The sequence below is a fragment of the Ostrinia furnacalis genome, unplaced genomic scaffold (assembly GCF_004193835.3).
Source record: "Ostrinia furnacalis isolate ACB-3 unplaced genomic scaffold, ASM419383v2 OfSCF4804, whole genome shotgun sequence".
Classification (NCBI taxonomy): Eukaryota; Metazoa; Arthropoda; class Insecta; order Lepidoptera; family Crambidae; genus Ostrinia; species Ostrinia furnacalis.
In genome coordinates this window covers 1-23,951 of record NW_021135043.1, presented here as the reverse complement: position 1 = coordinate 23,951, position 23,951 = coordinate 1, and the positions used below count along the sequence as shown (strand labels likewise).

The 23,951-nt window shown below is 40.9% G+C and overlaps 1 protein-coding gene across 1 annotated transcript; it reads left to right on the top strand.

Moving 5' to 3' along the window:
• Window positions 1-151: 151 nt before the first annotated feature.
• Rrp6 (exosome component Rrp6) lies at window positions 152-23,436 on the top strand. Its single transcript, XM_028314585.1, has 10 exons — window positions 152-341; window positions 1,369-1,550; window positions 2,367-2,529; window positions 4,262-4,434; window positions 6,767-6,984; window positions 12,258-12,379; window positions 13,604-13,767; window positions 19,937-20,117; window positions 22,068-22,216; window positions 23,268-23,436. Exons 1-10 carry the CDS (start codon window positions 279-281, stop codon window positions 23,434-23,436), a joined length of 1,584 nt encoding a protein of 527 aa, XP_028170386.1. The 5' UTR covers window positions 152-278.
• The last annotated feature ends 515 nt before the right edge of the window (window positions 23,437-23,951 follow it).

Here is a 23,951-nt window from a genome sequence, read left to right as displayed (position 1 = left end):
CCTTGTTCCTGTCAGATACCTGTCAGAATTGTCAGCTTTGGGAACATGCTATTTGCCAGCATATTCGTTCTGGTAGTTTTGATAAATGTAGAATGGCAGCCCCAAAACCATCGACAAACCATGACATTGATTGAACCAGATTGAACATTGAACGATCGCAGTGTCATCCATTCACAGATTTTTAGTTTTTTCATTCACTCTTCACAGCTTGCACTCGATAAATTAGGTTTAGTCCGATTTATTTTAATAATTTACTGTTTTAGTTTATCGATTGCAAAATGAATTCCGTGCTAAACCCAGAGGCCCCAGAATTTTACCCACATTTGACAACAGTAACACAGGTGCGTAGTTCGCTGCTCTATTTTCGACTTATCTCCCCAATGACAACAATCAGCATGTGTTTTTACTGTTAGGATTTGTCATTTCCTTTACGAATAAATAAATTATTCAATTGAGAGCGATTGATTGTACATAAATAGTGCAGCGGAGTCTATGAGGGGAGCTGCTTCGAGCGTACCCTTCGATAAGAACGAATCGCAGAGGGGCGCACAGTGTGCTCTAGCTATAGCTATGTGCTGCATCCAGGACAAAGGGGGCGAGCCGTCTGGCACCTGCCGGCCCCTGGGAGGTGCACTGACCCCCTGCACTGCCATTATTTGTTGAGACTCAATGCATTCTTATTGAACAAATTGTCGACGATCCTTTCTTAGACTCTGCATAGTATTCCACATGAATATGCTCACAAAAGAAGTTGATTACAGTATAATACGAGCTTCCTTTCCATTCTTCGGTTGCAGTCAGGTTCTGTAGTCTGCTGATATTGTATGCTGCTGATAATATGACTATAGGTAACCACTGATTTACTTGGTCCTTAATCACATGTAGATGTAGGTGCAACTTACATGTCTACAGAATAATATGAAGTTTAGTAGTTCTCTAGTTTTTGTTGAGCAAATCAAGAGAATAATTGAGCCAATATTCAATTAGTGAAGCTCTCAATAGCTGACCTCCATTCGCAACCTGTCTAAACAATAGCCACCTTGATTATCACTACTTGGGCTGCTTTTGGCTACTGTTGCAATGTTTTGCAAGTTCACATTGTTATCATTCTCTAGAAAAAGGTTTAACCACTGCTGATTTAACAAAATAAGGAGATTGGTCAAGGTGTCTTATTTCAGCATTAGTTATTGCATTAGTATTGGAGACATTCTATGTTGTAATGAGTCACAAGTATGTAATTTGGATGAAGCACATGTAAGTGTTATTAATAAATACAGAAAATATGCTTCCAAAGTCCAAACACTACTGTATCTAGCCTCAGTGGCAGCGATGGATGCCATAATGATGTAGACTTATGTTTGCCTCCAGGGTGGCTACACAACTGTACATAGAACGATAAGATCAACAAACCAGATGCCAGTGGGTGCCTCCTACGACATATTCAAGACTTTTACAGATTTTAACGTTGTCACATGCCAATTAAGTGAAAATGTTGTTGTACAATCAAACCAAATACTTGTAACAGAGTTACCAGCTGTGAAGTTGAAACTGTAAGTACTGCTATTATTGTTTTCTGATTATATTTAAGCTAGCAGTAATTTCTAGACCTGGCTGTGTATGCTTTGACAGTGTTAGAGAACTCACTCTAAGTATATTTCTGCTTCTGCGAATCATTATTATCATAGTCTGCTTGGGTGCAACTGTATTTATCCTTCAAGCTGGCCAACCATGTCATAGATATTCATTTAACTAAATATTGTCCTATGTACTGGTCAACCTTCAAGGCTTTGTTATCATATAACCATAAGACTTTCTAAACACTTTCCTGGATCACAAAGATACTAAAACTAAGTTTTATTATTTGTTCAGCAGTGCGAATTTATTTCCTATTAATATGCTATGCTATACTAGTGTATTGAATAGAAAATTATGATTCTAGTGATACTGAGTTGAAGTATTTATTTTTAAACTTCTAGTTACTTTGTTCAATAGCTTCTTTTATTTTCTGATTTATTTCACACATTTATAACATTATTTTTTGTTCTGAGTCATCTAATTAATAACATACTATTTGATAGTTCTTTATTCTTTTTCACATGTATATAAGTGCTTTTAAGTGTAAGTTGTACAATATCTCAGTTTTTATGTAGGTAAATAAAATTGGAATTTTAGTTCAGAGATAGTCATCCATAATTTGATACTCATCTACCATTTTCATTGCTTTTAATTTTTAATTTTGTATCTTTATTTTTTGATTTAATCATATAATCGGCTGCCTAATAGTACTTAAAGTTAAAAATAGTAGTATTGAGATATGGAAGTGTGAAGTACGAAGGGTTGGTAACACGGCGGCGCTTCTGTGGCAGAAATGACAACGAATACAACACGGAGAAGGTGGTGGACGCCAACGACAGCATGCTCGACCGCGTCAACCTGCACGTGGACATGCTGAGCGGCGCGCTCCGGCCCAGCGCCGCCTTCCTGGGCGGCCTGGCGCGCCCGCCCGCGCCCGTCATCGCCAAGATCGAGGTACCACCACCACCACCATACTACACTACCACAACACTAAAGTCTGTTCGCCGAGAGCTGATAAATATTATTAAATGTCTTGCAATAGCGACTGTCGCTTAATTATCGCATTCTGTATGGCGGGCGTCGTTTGACACAACGCGCACTGAGTACCATGGTACGAGCCATGCAGCTGTCGTCAAGCGCCCCGGTCGGCGGGCCGCAATGTGTGAAACGGAATAGATTTATTTTACATAAGACCGAAATGAATGGTATGACAGTGGGTAGGGCTTTGCCCAACATTGGGATACACTATAAGCCACTTGATAATAATGAAATACTTTTATTTATATCGACAAAAATATTAGCGGGCCGCAATTTATAATGAGTTTAGAACCTCTGACATTTAATTTTTTTTATCAACTCTCGACGAACAGACTTTACACCATAGTCAGTAAGCTTTGAAGGGCAATCGACATCGCAGTTAGCCTACTCCAACCATCCTAGATCCCCCCACAAAGCAAGCAGCCTTTCGAGACCGCTACAGGCTTCCTGCAGCACCACTATACCACCACCACCTTCACACCACACGCGAATACGCGCGCGCTGGGTCGACCGTGACCCACCAGCCGCCACGTCATAGAAACAAGTTTCACCATTTCACTCGTCAGTACCGATTGTATCTTATGCTTGAAAATATCAAACTGCCTAGCCGCGTTTTTGTTTCATCAATGTTCGATGCATAATGCATATTAGGACCAAAACCAACCAATTCGTCACGGTACATTTGAAGCGACAATAGCCCTACGGCGCAGGTGTTGAACTGGCCGACTCGTGATCCAAGGAGCGCGGGTTCGAACCCCGCCGCTGGACTATCGTGAATTCGTGATGTGGTGAACCCATTCGTAACACAAGCTTATTTTTCTGAGTACGAGTGGTTAACAGGACTATTAGTAATGTGTTCAATAAAAATTACTAATATTCTTTTACTGTAGTATTTTCTTTCTTAAACAAAAAGTTACTATACAATNTATTTGGTAATAAGTAGGATTACAGGTATAATTCTTCGTTATCTTAAAGATTAATATTCATCCTTCAAAATTGTGTGTGTGTTTTTTTTGTGTGATGATTTATAAATATAAAACTTTTCAACTGTTTCAAAGCACACTTTTTTTTTTCAAAATGTACATTTTTTTTGAGAAATACTCATTTTAAAGTAAAATATAGTAAAAAGAACTCTTATTCGAGTACAACTACTGTATTCTTCTTATTCGAGTACTGATGGGAGTACATTTTCATCTGAAACAGACGAATAATAGAAACAATAATTATTATGTAGTTAGATTTTTTAAATTTTATTTTACCACATAAATTATCACATTTATACCGTAGGTATAAATGTGATAATTTATGTGGTAAAATTTATGTGGTAATTTATGTGGTAAAATGTGGTAAATAGGCATAGGTTCCGAAGGAATCCTTTATAGTTTCGTCATGCCCGTTTGTCTCTATTGACTCAAATCATCATCATCTTTTCGAAATCGATAATATTTCCAATAGGTCAAAATCTATAATTATTAAACTCGAAACGTCACAAATATCATCTTAGGTGAAAAATAAAAATACTGCAAATGCCGTTAAGGTTTTGCCAACTCGATGTGCTCACGATGTCACGAAACTTTGTATATGACGTGTCTAAGAAATCAAAGGCCACTGAAGTTGATGCAGGAACTCATTGCTCGAGTGTTGGCAGGTGGGATCGACCATGTTCATCGGCGCCAAGAACATCCCGCGGCCGCAGCTGCTGTTCAAAGAGCCGGTGGACAACTCCGACAGCCTGTGGGTGCCCAAGATCTCCGACAAGCCCAACAACATCAAGCCGCTGGCGCTCAACATCCTCTACAACGAGAACGGAGAAGCCGTCGGGTGAGTTCTTCGCTTTCAACCTCTCTACTTCACGGCTTTGTGTCAATGAGAACCATTTGTTACTGAGGCAATAAAGGAAAATACTTTGTCAATCAAAACCTACTTACACATAATACTTCGACAGGGGTTAAGCGTACTATAAAAGAGGAATTATATTCAGTGTCCTTTATATCGCTTGTCGTTCACGATTGATATGCTAATAAGCGACATTGAGAATGAAGACAGTACATTGTTAACAACTTCATGCAGCATAGTATGTTCTTGATTAAGCGTATGTGACTACAAAGTAGTGCAGTGCGGCAATGTAGTCCCCTCTTAGGGAATTGATCCGTCTCCCAGGCAATTGGCGCGGTGACGCGGACGGACGGACTGCGCCAATCTAAACTAATTAACGGCCCAGATTGAAGCGGAGCGAGCACTGCGCACAAAGTCTAAATTCATTTCAGAACTAAGGTTTTATTGATGCTGAGATGCGTCCAATCATTTACATTGACTTGACGCTGAAATGCGTTGTCGATGCTAATCATTTAGATTGAATGGACACATATCGAGAAACATACATTTGGGTCGTCAACAATCGAATTGTTCGCAAACTGCTTCGTATTTTCTGCGAGACTCGCGCCTTCTTAGCCCTAGATTAGTCGGTCGTGCTATCAGATAATAATTAGTTTTTTTTACATAGCTCATTGTTCAATTCAATTAAAATACAACTATTTTAAAAGTTGCTGGCTTTGAAGAAATAAAATTATAAGTTGCCAAATTGCCTCCTAGATGAATCAATAAAATATAGCATTTTTTAGTATTCATATTTAATAGTAGAAGGACATTGATGGACGAAGTACTATGCATTCAACTCGCCTGTAAGCGCGCGGTCAGAATTTACCGATCTGGCCCTTAATTAATTAATATTATAATACTTATCTAAGTAAGTTTGCGTACGGTTACCGTCGCTACCATTTATAAACCAAGTTAAACCAATCTGGACCTTTGCCATTTTATCCTTACTTAATTTTTTGGATGACAATTAATAGGCTAGTTTTAAAAAAATACTTTTAGTCCGTCAATTATAGCTTCAAATAATATTTAACACATATATTTTACTTGTTAATCAAACAAGTAATTACGAAGTTATGATGCGTTGATGTTCCGTGTGACGTCACAAAGTGATATACTTTTAAGCATTTCTTGACGTCACGGGCCTCATCGGTCATCGGTCATTTTGAACTTTGGCACGGTTTATCTCTTTCAATTTTCAGTAGTTTGAATAAGTGAAAAATACGTTTCGAGTATTTTTTGATGACATTTTGACGGACTAATTTAAACTTGCTTTTTCACACAGGAAACATCCCTCTTGATATCGTGTCAAGTAAGTCCTTCTGTGACAAACTGAATTTCACACAACCAAAGCTGGCAATGGCATACCCTAAATACCCTAAAAAAGATCGCGAAGTCTACATAATAAAAAAAGTTATACGAGTATAGAATATAGATTTAATAAAGTTGTAAAGAGTTGATTAAAGGGGTGTCCAGAGATAATCCTGGTCAAGGACGAGGGCTGGCACTAAAGGGCCGCGTTGTTTGCAGCTGGCGCGGCTTGTGTCTGCGCGGGGTCAAGCGGAGCGCGCCTCGTTATATTGAAGTGTTTACAACTAGACTGCTCCGCGACACACAGCCGCTCGTTTATAAACACAGGGATATGCAAATAATATCCTCATACCTTTGAAGCTTTACGTATTCTATTTTGTTCCGTTCATTTCGTCGCTAACTATAAAAACTTACTTGTATTTTTTATGTAATGAGCGAAAAAGGGAAAAATACTAATATGTAATTACGAAGTAAGAATACTAAAGTGACATAAAGGCATTGCTCAATGCTTGTTTTTCTTGCTTGAGGACATTAGGTAAAATTCACACATCAAGGTTAAATGTAGATAAAGCATTAACAATAATTAGGTCTCTTACTTACATTCAATTGATCATTTATCAATTTTTCATACTTATCCAGCTACGATGCAGGGGCTATCTTATGGGTACCAATACGCCCATGATTAATTTAGATGTAACAAACAATTTGTAGTGTAGATAGACGACGTGAATCGTGGTGTCACCGTATTGTATTACTTGCTTTTTAAAATATAGCCTATAATTATTTTCATGTATAGACAATAAATAATAATCTTTTGAGTAGCTTTGGCGTGAAAGAGCACAAATGTCCAGACATCCACACAAACTTTCGCATTTGTAATATTAGTAGGAAGTAGTGGTGCAGCCGACATTAATCGTGCTGGTCGCCGTATTGTATAATATTAAATGTATTTTGCGTTTGTGTTTAGATACGAGCACCCGTACAAAGTGGAGCTGGAGCTGTACCAGCCGCCGAGCTGGCTGCTGGAGCCGGAGCCCGAGGCTCCCGCGTTCCCTCCGCCGCCCGAGGACACGCGGCTGACGCTCGTGGAGACCGCCGAGCAGCTGGACCGGCTCGTCGCGCACCTGGGCTCCGTGCGCGAGCTGGCCGTCGACCTGGAGCACCACTCCTACCGCTCGTACCAAGGTGAGTCCACCACTCCTACCGCTCCTACCAAGGTGAGTCCACCACTCATACCGCTCGTACCAAGGTGAGTCCACCACTCCTACCGCTCCTACCAAGGTGAGTCCACCACTCCTACCGCTCCTACCAAGGTGAGTCCACCACTCCTACCGCTCCTACCAAGGTGAGTCCACCACTCCTACCGCTCCTACCAAGGTGAGTCCACCACTCCTACCGCTCCTACCAAGGTGAGTCCACCACTCCTACCGCTCCTACCAAGGTGAGTCCACCACTCCTACCGCTCCTACCAAGGTGAGTCCACCACTCCTACCGCTCCTACCAAGGTGAGTCCACCACTCCTACCGCTCCTACCAAGGTGAGTCCACCACTCCTACCGCTCCTACCAAGGTGAGTCCACCACTCCTACCGCTCCTACCAAGGTGAGTCCACCACTCCTACCGCTCCTACCAAGGTGAGTCCACCACTCCTACCGCTCCTACCAAGGTGAGTCCACCACTCCTACCGCTCCTACCAAGGTGAGTCCACCACTCCTACCGCTCCTACCAAGGTGAGTCCACCACTCCTACCGCTCCTACCAAGGTGAGTCCACCACTCCTACCGCTCCTACCAAGGTGAGTCCACCACTCCTACCGCTCCTACCAAGGTGAGTCCACCACTCCTACCGCTCCTACCAAGGTGAGTCCACCACTCCTACCGCTCCTACCAAGGTGAGTCCACCACTCCTACCGCTCCTACCAAGGTGAGTCCACCACTCCTACCGCTCCTACCAAGGTGAGTCCACCACTCCTACCGCTCCTACCAAGGTGAGTCCACCACTCCTACCGCTCCTACCAAGGTGAGTCCACCACTCCTACCGCTCCTACCAAGGTGAGTCCACCACTCCTACCGCTCCTACCAAGGTGAGTCCACCACTCCTACCGCTCCTACCAAGGTGAGTCCACCACTCCTACCGCTCCTACCAAGGTGAGTCCACCACTCCTACCGCTCCTACCTAGGTGAGTCCAGCACTCCTACCGCTCCTACCAAGGTGAGTCCACCACTCCTACCGCTCCTACCAAGGTGAGTCCACCACTCCTACCGCTCCTACCTAGGTGAGTCCAGCACTCCTACCGCTCCTACCAAGGTGAGTCCACCACTCCTACCGCTCCTACCAAGGTGAGACCACCACTCCTACCGCTCCTACCAAGATGAGTCCACCACTCCTACCGCGCCTACCAAGTTAAGCCCGCCTGCCCGCACATCCTGAAAGGATTAAAAAAAGGTCCTGTAAAAGAAATGACCAGAAAGCTTAAGGAATGGCTGACCACTTCCTGCTTAGAGCATTTACAACACTATCTGTAACAACCTATTCTTTCCAAATAAATGTCTTTGTCATCCTAAGCGAGCAGCCAAACCTCGCTCCAGCCGAGCTTGGTATTGATGGAGGGTTTGTCGCGCGCACTCAAGACATTTTGTTTAGCCTCGTCTGTCTAATTTAAATTCATTAATTTTGCAAGTAGGCTTATAAACACACTTTTACACGTCAAATTCAAAAAATTCAAATTCAAATTGTTTTTTATTGTGAAATCACAGGTAAATACATAAGTCAGGTCATAAAATGTTTGTAATAGATCAGCTGTGTTCCGCCGCATGGGCATACAATAATTGAAAGATACAGAATATTAATTGATGAAATGATAGGTAGTACAATTTTTATAATACAATATTAATGATACAATTTTGTTAGTCAATGATTAATATATTATTGATAAGTTAGTCATACAGAAAATATTATATTGTTTATAAAAACGATTGAAATGAAATATTAATTAAATCTGCACAATTATTTTCTTTATAAATTACAATATTAAATATGTCAAAATAAAATTTAATAAATGTCAAAAATAAAAATTTAACAAATGTCAAAATAAAATTTAATAAATGTCAAAAATTTAATTTAATAAATGTCAAAAATAAAATTTAATAAATGTCAAAATTTTTAATATTTTAAATTACATAAGTCTTTATCTCCAAGGTAGTCATTTACATTATAATAACATTTGTCAATTAATAATTTTGATAATATCAATTTCAATTTATCTACGTTACAGTGTTTTAATGGTTCAGGGAGCTTATTGAATATTTTTGGAGCCATTACAAGTACACTTTTGCTCATTAATGCAGTTTTACAAGAATTCATACATATTCTGGTATTCCTAGGTCGTCCCAGTATTACTCTAGCCCTAACGATTTCGGGACGACAAATGGGCCAGTGCTGAGAAAAAACAACGCAAGAAACTCAGTCACTATTGTCAGCTTCTTTTTCAAGGCTCTGTGCGGCTTCGTATTAAACTGAACGCTTAGTCTCATTCGGCTTTCAGCTTTAGTTTCATGAAGCTGTTCGTTCAGTCAGTCACTTCGATGTGACCTTCAAAATAAAGAAACATCCAACAACCCTGTGTGGCTCAGCATTTGTTATAAATAAGGTCAAACCACTCTGAAACATCAAATAGCTAAATTATCCATACCGGGGACACTTCGATGTTGTCCATAGTCTCTTTATACAGTACTAGCCTTATTAGAACAAATTATTTGTGACAACGTTTTGTGTAAAGTTTACTGAATAACAATATCGTTTTTGTTCTGTACATGATTAAATTTTGATTCGATTCAATCGAACGAAAGCCACATTTTTAATTAGCACATTAAATTGTATAAGAAGTACATAAGATGTCTGTTTTTTGTTCGTTCAGGAAATAATCGGTCTTACATACATGAAATCAAAACTAATACTTACGTCTAATTAGAAATTTTGCAGAATTCATAAATAGTCGGTAATTTTATATTTTCGAATGTAATGTTCTTGTAGTTATTAATAAATGTTTTAAAATTGCATTTAAAATTTGCAAAAAAAAAAACCTTGCCTCGAGACTAATTAACACGCACATCGCCGCTATCAGTTTCCCGCACTGGCAGCGTAGTGGAATGAGAGATTTGTATTGAAATAATTTAACGACATGACATAATAATATGTATATGAAAATAATTTTAATATTTTATAGCACTGCAATTTGATAACATAATCCGCAACCGGTTCGAATGAGGGCTCATTCGAACCGGTTGCGGAATATCGTTTTTATACTTAACAGTTGGCACCCCTGGCGATTGACAGGACCTTACTCTACAGAGGCGCCATCTTGATGAGTGCAAATGCGATAGTCCTCCTACCACTTTAGCGCTCACCAGTTGGTACCACTGTCTTCGCTAATAGCAAGTGACAGGACCTTACTCTACAGTGGCGCTAACTGGTGAGCGCTAAAACGATAGCCCTCATTGCAAGCATGTCCGCGCGGCGAGTCTGCAGCGAGCTGGCTGCGTCCGCAGCCGGCGCCGAGGGGAGGCCGCACAAAGACCGTTTCTTTAGGCACATGTTCATATCAGAACTTAACTCGTTCGGCCTATTGTTGTTCTCTATCTTAAATAAGATGTAAAAAGGGGAACAAATCAACAGTACCGTTTATAAAACATTCTATAGACTACTTTTTAAGCTGACAGTCGACCAACTGCCGTCTGTTGCTATTGGAAATCTGATATTATCTTTTCATTTACTGGGATAACGAATATATATTATTATCGAGGCAAAACGAGGATCGTGTGATGTCCATAAAATTATGGCGGTGAACGCTTCCCATCGGAACACACGCGTCCGTTGGTCGGCCTCCTTTAGCGAAAAGACATAAGACTTTGATAATGAACGACAAACGTGACCTACTTTCAATAACATGCATATTACAATTTCTTTTTAAACATTACAATATACTGGATTACACTAGTAAGTCGAAACAAGACCTTGTACCAACACTATACTGTATAAAACATTGCTACCTTCGATTGCAATGAAGCGTCGAAATTAGGAAAAGTATAGGTTGATGTATGCGATGCTCCTTGAAACATAAGAAGGCTGTTAGTATGCGGCGCGCGCCAATGCCGCGTTATCTTATCGCGAGGCCGCGGATTCGCTTTCTTCTGCGGGCCGCTATCAGTCCCTGTTTATTTGAACGACCGTATCTATAGTCTGCGGGATGCTAGGGAAGTAATCATTTCCAAAAAATGTTGACAAACAACCCTCGAACTCCAGATAAAAATAAAAATAACAGTGTATTTGTGAATGAATACTGTTTATGATTATTAGTTTTCAACTGTGGTGTATTAAAATATTACTCAAATTCTGACCTTTTTTTCTGTTTGTTTTATAAATAATGGAGCTATCTTAGCCATTGAGTTACTCTTGTTTAAAAATTCTGAGCCGAAACATCAATGAAATTATCGTTATATTTTATACGTTACTATTGGTCGTATTTCGATCGTTTGCTTTATACTTAGTCTAGTTTTTTGGCATCTTCAAAATCAAGTATACAACATTTGGAAATTAGTTATTATGCTTTAAACAAAGCAATATCGCGCAAAGCAAATAATACGTGCTGTATTTAGAACGTGACCGCGCTAGCAGTACGTGCCTGCAGCCTCAGACAGCAGCGCCACCTACGGCTGGCTGGCGCGGCGTCACGTTCGACGATGACTGATAGTAGTCAATTGAAACTGCGATTGTCCCTTAAGGTCAAAGAACACCTGTTTATGTAAAGTTTATCTCAAGATGATATGGCTTCTCTAGTGTCCAATTAAGTAAGCTCTGGTGTCCAAATATAGAACTATTGTTATCAACTACACATGCTTACTTTATGAACATCCATACTCCTGATGTGCCTCCCATTACCATCTTCCCTCTATTCTCTACTGTCGGGGCCACAAATACTTATTAGTTAGGCCCAGAACAGACGGTGAAACGCAACTGCAACGAAACTGCAACTTTGTGATGATTCTGATGAATGAAACTGAAAGTTTCAACTGGTCGCGTCATGTGTGGTCTCTCAACGGAGGCTATGGCAGACACTTAGATGCAATTCAAAAGTAACTAGCAGTTGCAGTTTCGTTGCAGTTGCGTTTCACCGTCTGTTCTAGGCCTTAGAGACACATCGGATTAGACTCGCTTGTTGTAGTGAGTGATGTCTTTATTGTTTCACAAAGCACTGTTATAAAGCTGATTTGCTAAATAGTAAGCAAAATATACCTTACTAAAGTAGTAGTAGTGACGGGCACCACAGGACCGGTCGTCATGAAAATTCTTGGGGGAAGCCTTTGTCCAGCAGTGGACGTCATTTGGCTGATACGAACGACTGAAGTAGTAGAAGTGAAGCAGTAACACAAGTGACAATGTATTGACGGAGCGTTTCCCGCAGGAATCACGTGCCTCATCCAGATCTCGACGGACGAGGGCGGCGACTTCATCGTGGACGCGCTGGCGGCGCGCGAGCACGTGCACAAGCTCAACGTCATCTTCACGGACCCCACCAAGCTCAAGGTCAGGCACACTAACAGATATCTTTTCTTAAAGGTTTCAAACCTTTGTCCGCTTTGCAATGGAGGGAAGTCGAACCTTAATTTCGAACTCCTATCACAGAATAATAATTAAGTACTACGTACAGAAGTTTTACTAAGCGAAGGTATTTAAAAAAATGTATGCTCAATGTCATTAACAATATGGTGTAATTTAGCCTGTCTCAAGAGTCAAGCACCATTTTGTTGACAAACGTCAGTGATCGGCACTGCGCCGAAGCTATAGGGCTGACTTCGGTAAAATGATGTGACGTGAGGTGCCAAACTGCGGAAAATGGCGGAGGAAATACATGATTTAGCATGAATTATCATGAATAATATTAACTACTTATTTACCTCTCAGTGTCTTCGATAAACATGTCAGTCAATTTGACAACCTTTGTCGGAAACATTATTCAATGAAAATATTGTCCGAACCCTTAGTATTTCTCTTCGACAAATACTTTAACACATTGTGAACCACTTTTCTTTCACGACTATAAAAAGATTTTAGCAATTTAATTCACAAAATCAATTGCGCACATTTAAAATAAAGTTTGTTTACACTTTGACAGCAATAGACTGACATGCGAGGTGACATGTCAATGAAGTTTTCAGTTACTGTTGCCATTAAAAGAAATTAGTACCATTAGTTTTCCGCAACATGGCGAGGGTTTTTATGTTCCTGGTCGGGCTATAATTGCGAATCGGTGAGGGGCGAAATGATGAAAATGCCCCCTGTGCCAATTAGTTGATTGATTGTTGTTGATACTGACAGTGGCATGCATTGTGAAGATCCGTTGTGACGCGTGGACATGATTGTATAACTGCTTGATGACGTGCTGAAAGCAAAAGGCGACAATTCGATATTGTTCAAGTTTTTTTAGTATCGAATAAGAGACAAAGGAGAAGTTGCAACTTCTATAGAAAAGTACCCCACGTCCGACAGCTGAGTAAAACGTCTCAAAAGAAAGATAAACAACACAATTTTTATATCCATAACAAATTCCAAATAACGATTCAGGTATTTACGACAGTTAGCCAGTAAGGATGATCACCGAAAGTATATCATTATTTCATAATAATTTTCAGCTATTTTTGAGATACTTTTCGTTGCAGTCGGAGGCATTCAGCAAGGGGCATTTTTGCAACTCCTCTTTTAAAATTTAGTTTGAGATGTGACTCTTAACGCTAGGAACTGTTCTTGCAGGTGTTCCACGGCGCGGAGAGCGACGTGCTGTGGCTGCAGCGCGACTTCGGCGTGTACGTGGTGGGGCTGTTCGACACGCACCGCGCCGCGCGCGCGCTCGGCCTGCCGCTGCTGTCGCTCAAGGGGCTGCTGGCGCACTACTGCAACGTGTCCGCCGACAAGAAGTGAGTGCACACCACACCACCACACCAGCACACCACATGCTCCACACGCCGCGCTCGGCCTGCCGCTGCTGTCGCTCAAGGGGCTGCTGGCGCACTACTGCAACGTGTCCGCCGACAAGAAGTGAGTGCACACCACACCACCACACCAGCACACCACATGCTCCACACGCCGCGCTCGGCCTGCCGCTGCTGTCGCTCAAGGGGCTGCTGGCGCACTACTGCAACGTGTCCGCCGACAAGAAGTGAGTGCACACCACACCACCACACCAGCACACCACATGCTCCACACGCCGCGCTCGGCCTGCCGCTGCTGTCGCTCAAGGGGCTGCTGGCGCACTACTGCAACGTGTCCGCCGACAAGAAGTGAGTGCACACCACACCACCACACCAGCACACCACATGCTCCACACGCCGCGCTCGGCCTGCCGCTGCTGTCGCTCAAGGGGCTGCTGGCGCACTACTGCAACGTGTCCGCCGACAAGAAGTGAGTGCACACCACACCACCACACCAGCACACCACATGCTCCACACGCCGCGCTCGGCCTGCCGCTGCTGTCGCTCAAGGGGCTGCTGGCGCACTACTGCAACGTGTCCGCCGACAAGAAGTGAGTGCACACCACACCACCACACCAGCACACCACATGCTCCACACGCCGCGCTCGGCCTGCCGCTGCTGTCGCTCAAGGGGCTGCTGGCGCACTACTGCAACGTGTCCGCCGACAAGAAGTGAGTGCACACCACACCACCACACCAGCACACCACATGCTCCACACGCCGCGCTCGGCCTGCCGCTGCTGTCGCTCAAGGGGCTGCTGGCGCACTACTGCAACGTGTCCGCCGACAAGAAGTGAGTGCACACCACACCACCACACCAGCACACCACATGCTCCACACGCCGCGCTCGGCCTGCCGCTGCTGTCGCTCAAGGGGCTGCTGGCGCACTACTGCAACGTGTCCGCCGACAAGAAGTGAGTGCACACCACACCACCACACCAGCACACCACATGCTCCACACGCCGCGCTCGGCCTGCCGCTGCTGTCGCTCAAGGGGCTGCTGGCGCACTACTGCAACGTGTCCGCCGACAAGAAGTGAGTGCACCACCAGTCCACCACACTACTCGCACTACATGCGGGCGGGTCAAGCCTTGTTCGCACTAGTCAAGTAATGAGCCTTTAGGCTGAGTTTCCAGCAGAGATGTGCGAGGATTCGTACCGAGGAATGTGTTTGTAAAGAACCAGCAGAATCGCTTTATTTACCGACGGTAACAGAGGCGATTCTGTTGGTTCTTTAAAAACGCATCCTTCGTTACGCATCCTCGCACATCTCTGGTGGAAACGCAGCCTTAGTAACTGAACTTCGCTACTGACTGTTTAGCTACTAAATTACACCGGTCCACAAAAAAAATTTTTTTTTTGCGCATGGATTTTACTTATTATATTCTGATTATATAAGCAAATGTATATAAAAAAGTGCGATTACAAATCGAAAATATTTGCTTTTTAAGAAGTTATAGCGATTTGAATTTTCCATCTTCATAGTAGAATGTCTCTCAAGATGCACGTCACATTCTCATTGGGATATATTTATAAATAATTATGGGGGCTTATTCGCAAGAACAAGGGGCACGCTTTCATTAAAATATAGTGGAATTTGAGAAACGACGTTACCAAGGCCAGTATACTGAAAGCATGATAGGGTTAGATTTTTATGAAAAAAATCTTCTATGGAACATGACAGGAAATTAGAACTTTTCATTTTTAATAAATATTTGGACTCTATTTTAATTTTTCTCTTGTGAGAATGAATCTTAAATGGATGTTTGTTATGTTTTAATAATTAGAAAGAATGAAAGAAGAAAGAAAGAAAAATATTTGGCAACAAATTAAATCATCTCTATGTTCATGTTTCATACATTCATTGATATGAATTTTTCTATTTTTTACACATAAAAGCAAATTCAGAACAATTTTTTGTGGTTATTCTTGTTTCTAGGTTATAAAGCAATAAAAATAAGCTATGCATAACCCGTGCGCAAAAATACTGTAGACAGTTGTTATTCGCCACTCGACTAAATTACTCGATTAATTCGAACATTGACAGACAGCACACTATGTCAGCCGGTAGTTAGGCCAGCTTCTAATTTGCATGATGAATTGGCACAAAATCGATGCAATGTGCAATGTAGTCACTTATTATATTATCGGCCGACAAAAGTCTATTGTCTGCGGGGATTCTTAACACTGCTTCTCCCTAAGAGTTGCTAAAATGAGCGGTGCGAGGAAGCGTAGCGAATCTCTTTTCACCAGGTAGTATGTATTAGCAAGCTGAGCCGTAACATGCGTAGGGGGCTATTTTCAATTAAGCAATTAATTAGTCTGTTGCTAGGTAACACGCCCCTCGCACGCATCCCTCGCTAACGTCATCGCCTGTCATCATTATCGTGCTTATCATTTTTGACATGCACAAAAAAGTCGCTAAGCCGTTCCACTAGAGCAGCGCTGGACCTAAATAATAAATACTCGTATGTGTAATAGGCAAAAATAGAGTGGTTCCATTGGTGCTTGAAAACGCACACCTCGCAATGCAGCTTTGCACTTCCTTGGTGATAAACTGATAAAGCAGCCTTTGTAAAAACTTAAGTAAATGTTCATCCTTGAAGAAACAGTTATGCTTTTTACAAATGGTGAATCTATATAAAGACACACAAAAAAAAATCAGTAAGATAACACACCAAATAAAAAAAAAATATTCAGTTTAGACCACAAGTGGCACCTATGAACGTCAAATATAAAAAAGGTAGCCCTTATAGGGCACTTTACATGACGTCTCCTTATCTTTTGGGCCCTACCAGCGCTTCGAGACAAACATATGGCAAGTGCTGAGAAGAAACGCCGGAACAAACTCAGTCACCACTTATTGCCAGGAATTATCTAACGGTAAGAATAGCCAAATTTAAGTACATCTAATATGTGCAGACTGAACTGACCACAGTTTGAATCCATAACAAAACTGAGAATTGAGATTGTTGACAACACCATTCAAATTATAATACACAGTTTTCATGAGCTGTTACCAATACTCCTAGGAATAAGAACATGGGGAATAGTGCCTTGAATTCAATCGGTGTCGAACTACCCTACTGTTACTTACTCGGTTATGTTTTTGCAAACATGTTTCGAGATTGGCGTGCTCCCTACAATTTGTCTGGATTTGCAGTAATAAAACTTCCAAGGTCAGCAGAGGCGGCTCCGAATCGCAACCCGTTGCGTCGCGAAGGGGTCAGTCTGCAACAATAATGGCCGTCATTTTGGTATTATTTCGCATGATCAATTTGGGGAGTAACAAAGAGTGCATAGAATAAATCGCGAAGGGTAGCGGCCCAGTCAGTGCGAGCGCGTAGGGAAGAGATTATCTCAGGTCCTGTAGTGATTCGTTAATGTTTTCGTTTCAAATTTTGTTTTAAAAGTCGACGATTTTAATTCAATATATAAAATTAATATTTTCTTTTAGATTCTGTACGGTGTTAGCTTTTCACGTGACGCCTTACGTGTTCGGATGTTAAGATGTGGAGGTCTGTAAAGGTTGGTGGTCAGTTATCAGTTCTCTTTGTTTAATTTGAGGTATCGAATTCACAAGTGAGATGTCGCAATTTTAATTTATTTGTTTATTTAAACATGTGATTTGTCATGTATATTTTTTTCAAAAAAGATATTACAAAAATGCGTTGCTTTGATCTAGCTATATTGTAGGTAATTAAGAAGTAATGCGTTATTGGAGTAGCAAGGTAGGTACAAAATTTCCGTAATCCGTACATTTTAGGTGTTTCTTCTTGCTACGTCGACAGACATTTTTTTTTGCTACGCTCTAGATGTCGCGATCCGAACACTATATCTTAGTGCGAATTTGACATTGTAAGTGATCTAGCTCTGCATGTTTTAAGTTGGTTAGACGACAGAACCTGTGCAGAAGCTGCAGCGAACTTTAATTTTCTTTCCAAAACGGAGCAAGAATTTTGCTTACGATAGCTTCTCTATCCTATAAAACTGTATAGCTTATGGCATGTAACCAGAGTATAAGAAAAAGAAGATAGAGAAGCTTTCTTATGGTGTTAAATATGTGTAAACAAACATTAAATTGGGTATTTTATACCATTTACTATATTATCTACATTTTATTAAAAAACAACATTATTATCATCCTTGTTTTGTCGAATTAGTTAAAAAAATATTGACGGCGCGGCATCGGCTTGTGGGCTCATAAAAGCAAGTCAGTTGGTTGGTGGTATCAACTATAACATATTTCGAAATAATAGTTGATTGCATAAATACAAAGATAATATGCGTTTATTGTAGTTTGGTGTATTTTAAGTTCCTTACAATGCTTTATATCTTGAATACAATTCTCCCAATCTATATACAGTGTGAGTCACGTTAAAGTGTACATATGAAAATAGATGAAACTAGACCTATTTTTATCGACAAAAAAGAGGTTAAAAAATTTTTTAGATTTTTTTTTTAATTTTTTATAGAATTTTTTTTCTTCCAATTACTTATTGTAAAGAAAACATAATAACTTTTAAACTAAGCGGTATATCTTGATAAAATAAAAACAGTAATAATGCTAAATAACAGGCAATACTAAAAAAATACATAAAATACACAAGAAAGGCCAACAAATAATAAAAAAATTATACTTTTTGAAAAAAATCCGCTTAAATATTCGTGTTTTTTTGGTTATTTGATAATTTTTTCCNTATACCGCTTAGTTTAAAAGTTATTACGTTTTCTTTACAATAAGTAATTTGAAGAAAAAAAATTCTATAAAAAATTAAAAAAAAATCTCAAAAATTTTTTGACCTCTTTTTTGTCGATAAAAATAGGTCTAGTTTCATCTATTTTCATATGTACACTTTAACGTGACTCACACTGTATATAAAAGAAAGTCGTGTTAGTTACTCCACTTATAACTCAAGAACGGCTGAACCGATTTAGCTGAAAATTGTCAGGGAGGTAGTTTAGAGCCAGGAGAAGGACATAGGATACTTTTTATCCCGTTCGAAATTAAAAAAAAAGTCTGCTTATTTATTGCCATTAAGGCGGAACAAAGTTCGCCGGGTCAGCTAGTTCATAATAAATGTCGTTAATTAACTAATTATATTTATGACGATGTCGTTATATAGACGGTTATAAATTAATCGGTTTAACAACATTCCTTTATTTACAACTTTATTAAAAGAACTGCATTGCGATTGCGAGATGTGCATTTTTGTACTGGGACAAAAACTATCCTGTGACAAGGGTCGGTGGTCAGTTAGCGCGGAGCCGCGAAGGTTTACATATTTGAATGGCAATTTATATGGATAATGTTTTAGAGTTGTCTGAAGGCATGTTTTACTGTGTATCTTACGATAACGGCGGATAGTGTGGTGATTGAGTTTGTTGCGGCGCTTCTTCTCAGCATTGCCAAATGTTGGTCTCGAAGCGTTGGTAGGGTAAAAAGATTATGAGACATGTAGAGGCTCCTTAAGAGCAAAATGACGATTTGTAAGAACTATTTATTAGTCCAAACAAATAAAGAAATTTTGACTTTGACTTTGACTTTAATGACGTCGTCTTTAGTTTGACTTGAACCCATGTTGATAATTAATTGAAACAAGTAGAACTGTTAATCTCGTCGAGTACAAAGGTTGAATGCAATATTGTAAATGCATCGTGGAGCGCGCGTCCTTATATGGATTAAGGAATTTGTAAACACCGGCCGCGGAGTCCTGTCACGGTCGCCATATGAGGTTGAGATAGTAACAAGACGATTGATGGATAAATACTGGTTTATTTAACATGATGCAACAGTTTATATACGTGCAAAGTAATAGTAAGTATAGTATAATATGTCTTATGAATACACATACAATAATACTGTCAAGGTTCAGCCAAACCAACGCGATCACACGCGATCAGCCAGCGTGCAGCGATGGCGACCAATGCATTTAAGTCTGATTGCTATCGCTGTTCGCCGGCTGATCGCGTGTGATCGCGTTGGTTTGACCGAACCTTCAATGTGTCAGTTATACCGTGAGTTATTCTCGGATAAAAGTTTGGTCGATTCTGGCCTAAAATAGTCTGCAAATAAAAAAAAATGGATTTTAAACTTGTGTTTTTCGGCGGGCAGGTTCCAGCTAGCCGACTGGCGCATCCGGCCGCTGCCGGCGGAGCTGGTGGCGTACGCGCGCGGCGACACGCACTACCTGCTGTACGTGGCGCGCCGCCTGCGCCGCGAGCTGCGCGCGCGCGCCGCCTCGCCGCGCCTGCTGCTGGCCGTGCTCGACGCCTCCCGCCAGCTGTGCGGCGCGGTCAGTACACTGTACACACGTTACGTGCGCTCACGCTCGTTCTAAAATAAGCCGATTATTTGATTCCCGAGAAGTCGTTGAAGAGGAATTACTTAATGAGTGTCAAAAAAGATTGAATACGTCAATCAAAGGACGTCACTTATATAAATTCTTCCCGAATGTACGCGAACGTCTAACTAGGCGATGGTTAGAAATCGACCATTGCTCGTCGCAGTTCCTCACGGGGCATGGCAACTTTAAACATAAACTTCACGAATTCAAACTAGTTCTAGTCTCCTTTTTGCGAGTGTTCCACTGATGAAGTCAGTCATGAGCAGTCTGCCCATCATATCTTGTGGGAGTGTGATCTTTGGAAACATGAACGTAATACAATGCTCAATTCAATACAACATACATCTGTTTCCGATCCGATCTTGTCGTGACAAAGAAAAATTTGGGAACGAGAGGTAGGAATAGTCCTGTACATAAGCTCACACACAGCACACTACATTTTTGCTTTAAGTGACCGACCACTATGAACATAATTGACCAACGCGAAACTACGATATTAACAAAAAGTATGTTTGACCATGTCCCTCGAATTTCACTATAAATGTGCAGCTTACGCGAACTTCTTGAGAGAATTTGAAGTGGTGTTGCTTTTCATTTATTTTACTTACCAACACCCAATCTTGGTTGAATATATATTTTTTTTATTATGAGTACTGCAATTTGGCAATCTTAGTTAACACAATAAGCCATTTAGATGAGGTATCTTGATCGTGTCTTGTCTTGTCAGCAAAGGAAATTCCTATAAATCTCACTGTAAGTGTAGGGACACTATCGCCCGTTTCCCATATTCAATCCTTGTCCAAATCCGGATTACAACTTTCAAATTTAATTCAGATTTAGATTATATTTCCAAAATTTTCGATGCATTTACACTTTAATATTGTTTAAATAGTCTTATAAACAATATAAAAATGTAAAAACATCAAAAACCACAGATATTTTAGCCAAAAACATATTAAAATTTGACAGTTGACTATCCAAATCCGTATAATTTGGAGGATTGAATATAGAAATCCAGCATATGTCGTTTCAATCTGGAGTGTGTGATACTTCCTGTGCCTACCAGTTTCGATGCCAGTTCATTGACTGTTGAATAATTGACAATTTATTAAAAAATACAAAAATGTCAAACATGATGCTTCACTTTCCCGCCGAGAAGTTCAAGTTGCAGTTGATTCGTCAGCCGCAAGTTGCAGCGCGGACGCCGCTTGAGCGTGTGTGTGTGTCTTGCTGTTCCATCTTTTAAGTTGCATAAAATAGGTAATTCATTCTTGGGGAAATGTATTACCATATTTAACAAAATACGACACAACCTTGTCGAATTGCCAATAAACAAATTTAAGATACATATAAAAATACCCTTAGAAATAGAAATAGAAATATTTATTTGTCTTTGAATAGGGTGTACAGAAGGTCGATAATAAAAAAATATGATCACCTATCCAGCCATCAACAATAGCATGCAAATATATCGTAGAAATATTAATTTTACTTATATATGTATTAGATACTTTTTGCTGATTATTCCCTATAGCTTAAAAATTCTTGGAGAGAGTAGAATAATCGCGCGACAAGCCATTTTTGCAATGTGGTCTTAAACCGATTAAAGGACAGTTCTTTAATATCTTGAGAAAGCTTATTATAGATTTGGACACACATGCAGAAACAGTTTTTTAGGATACGAGTACTTTTTGGGATGAACTCAAGGACTAGTCTATTGCAATTCCTAGTATTACGTGGGAAAACGTCATGGCTTTTTTGAAAAGATAGGGGTTTTGTTTAACTAGTTTTGCCGCTTCAAGTAATATAGACAGGGTAATGGTAGGATGTTCAAAGACTTGTATAGTGGCTTACATGAATGGTTAATAAATATTTTTGATGTTGATTGTGTGCCCGCAGACGTACAACAAGGAGGCGGTGCGCGACGACAGCCACCTGGCGCTGTACGTGCGCTCGCGCAAGAAGTTCAACTCGCAGCAGATGGCGGCGCTGCAGCTGCTGTACAAGTGGCGCGACGCGCACGCGCGCGAGCTCGACGAGAGCACGACGTGAGTGTTCACACATTATGTTACCAAGTATTTTATTTCATGTTTTGACCAGAAGTTTCCCGTTAGATCCGGTTTCTACCATGGTGAAGGATACGGGGAAGAGAGGAGATGTGTTGGGTGTACTCATTTTTTTATAGAATTTGACAGCGACGACTGATCAGGGCTGAACTGAGAAGAGATGTGGAAATAATAAAATTTGATTGTCTATTCAAAACACATCTCCACTCCGCTCCCCCTTGATGGAAACTAGACCCGACGCTGTGTCAGCAAGCGTTGTCTGGGGCTGCGACTTTCATTAACCCATATTTCGAATACGCAGGAATACAGTCATTCCGTGTATTTTATCTTTTGTATTTGTATGAATTGCCCTGTTGTAACACTGTTACTCATTGGCAAAAAAATTACCATCCAGTCACACTAGTACTGATCACACATATTAAATACCTTTATATAAGGATATAAGAGATTTCATTATAAAGAAACTGTGCAAAATCAAGTACATAATCTAAAGCTTACAGTAAGAAAATACAGTTTAACGAGTAAGGATGTGACTGGATGAGATTTTTTTTCCCAACGAGTAAGACCCATAATACACGGTGACACGCATTGAGGGTTTTCGCGAATGAAAAATCCGCCAGATGGCAATACGTAGACGCGAGGTCCAAATGCTGCATGATTGGTTATTTTTGACATGACATTGACAGATATGTCAAAATCCACCAATCACGCAGCAGTCACACCCCACATCCACGTCCCGCCATCTAGCGGATCTTTCATTCGCGAAAACCCTCATTGCAACGAAACTGCAACTTCTAGTTACTTTTGAGTTACATCTAAGTTTCTGCCATAGATTCCGTTGAGAGACCACACATGACGCGACCAGCTTGAAACCGGTTTGAAATGGTCGCGTCATGTGTGGTCTCTCAAGTAACTAGAAATTGCAGTTTCGTTGCAATTGCGTTTCACCGTGTGTTCTGGGCCTTACAAACACTGGTATCAAACTCGCTCTGGTTTGTCCGGCTGCTGGTACGTTGACGGCTGTGGTCTGCAGGTACCTGCTGCCCAACCACATGCTGGTGGCGCTGGCGGAGTCGCTGCCGCGCGAGCTGCAGGGCGTCAGCGCGTGCTGCAGCCCCACGCCGCCCTTCGTCAAGCAGAACCTGCTCGCCATACATCGCCTGTTGTTGTCCGTGAGTCTACCATTACAGCCGCCTCGTTGACGCCCTGCTGGCAAGCACAGATACTACCCGTTCGCGCTATTTGCCGGTCCGTGGAATGCGCATCCTCCCCCAACCGCGATTAAACGCAATTAATGTGTCTTATTTTACGCAAATACACAATTTTTATCAATAACTAGCTGACCCGGCGAACTTTGTACCGCCTTAGCGTAGAGATTTTCTTTATATTTTTTTCCGTAAAAACCTTGTACAGAGTATTAGAAAACTACAAAAAAAAATCAGCCAAATCGGTCAAGCCGTTTTCATGTTATGTCGTGACAACGGAAAACGGGTTTCATTTTTATACAGGGTGTTTCTTGTAAGGTGTCAAGCCGAAGGCAGGTGATAGGTGAGGACTAGACCTATCGATTTCACCCCCATGTATGTTCTACGATTTTTCGTAGTTTAGAAGTTATCGTTAATTCTGTGATTTTTTCAGATTTCATGACCTAGTGGCTTAATTTTTTTTTATCTTTTTTTTTTGTTGACTTTTCTCAGATTTCTTTTTTTTTACAGAT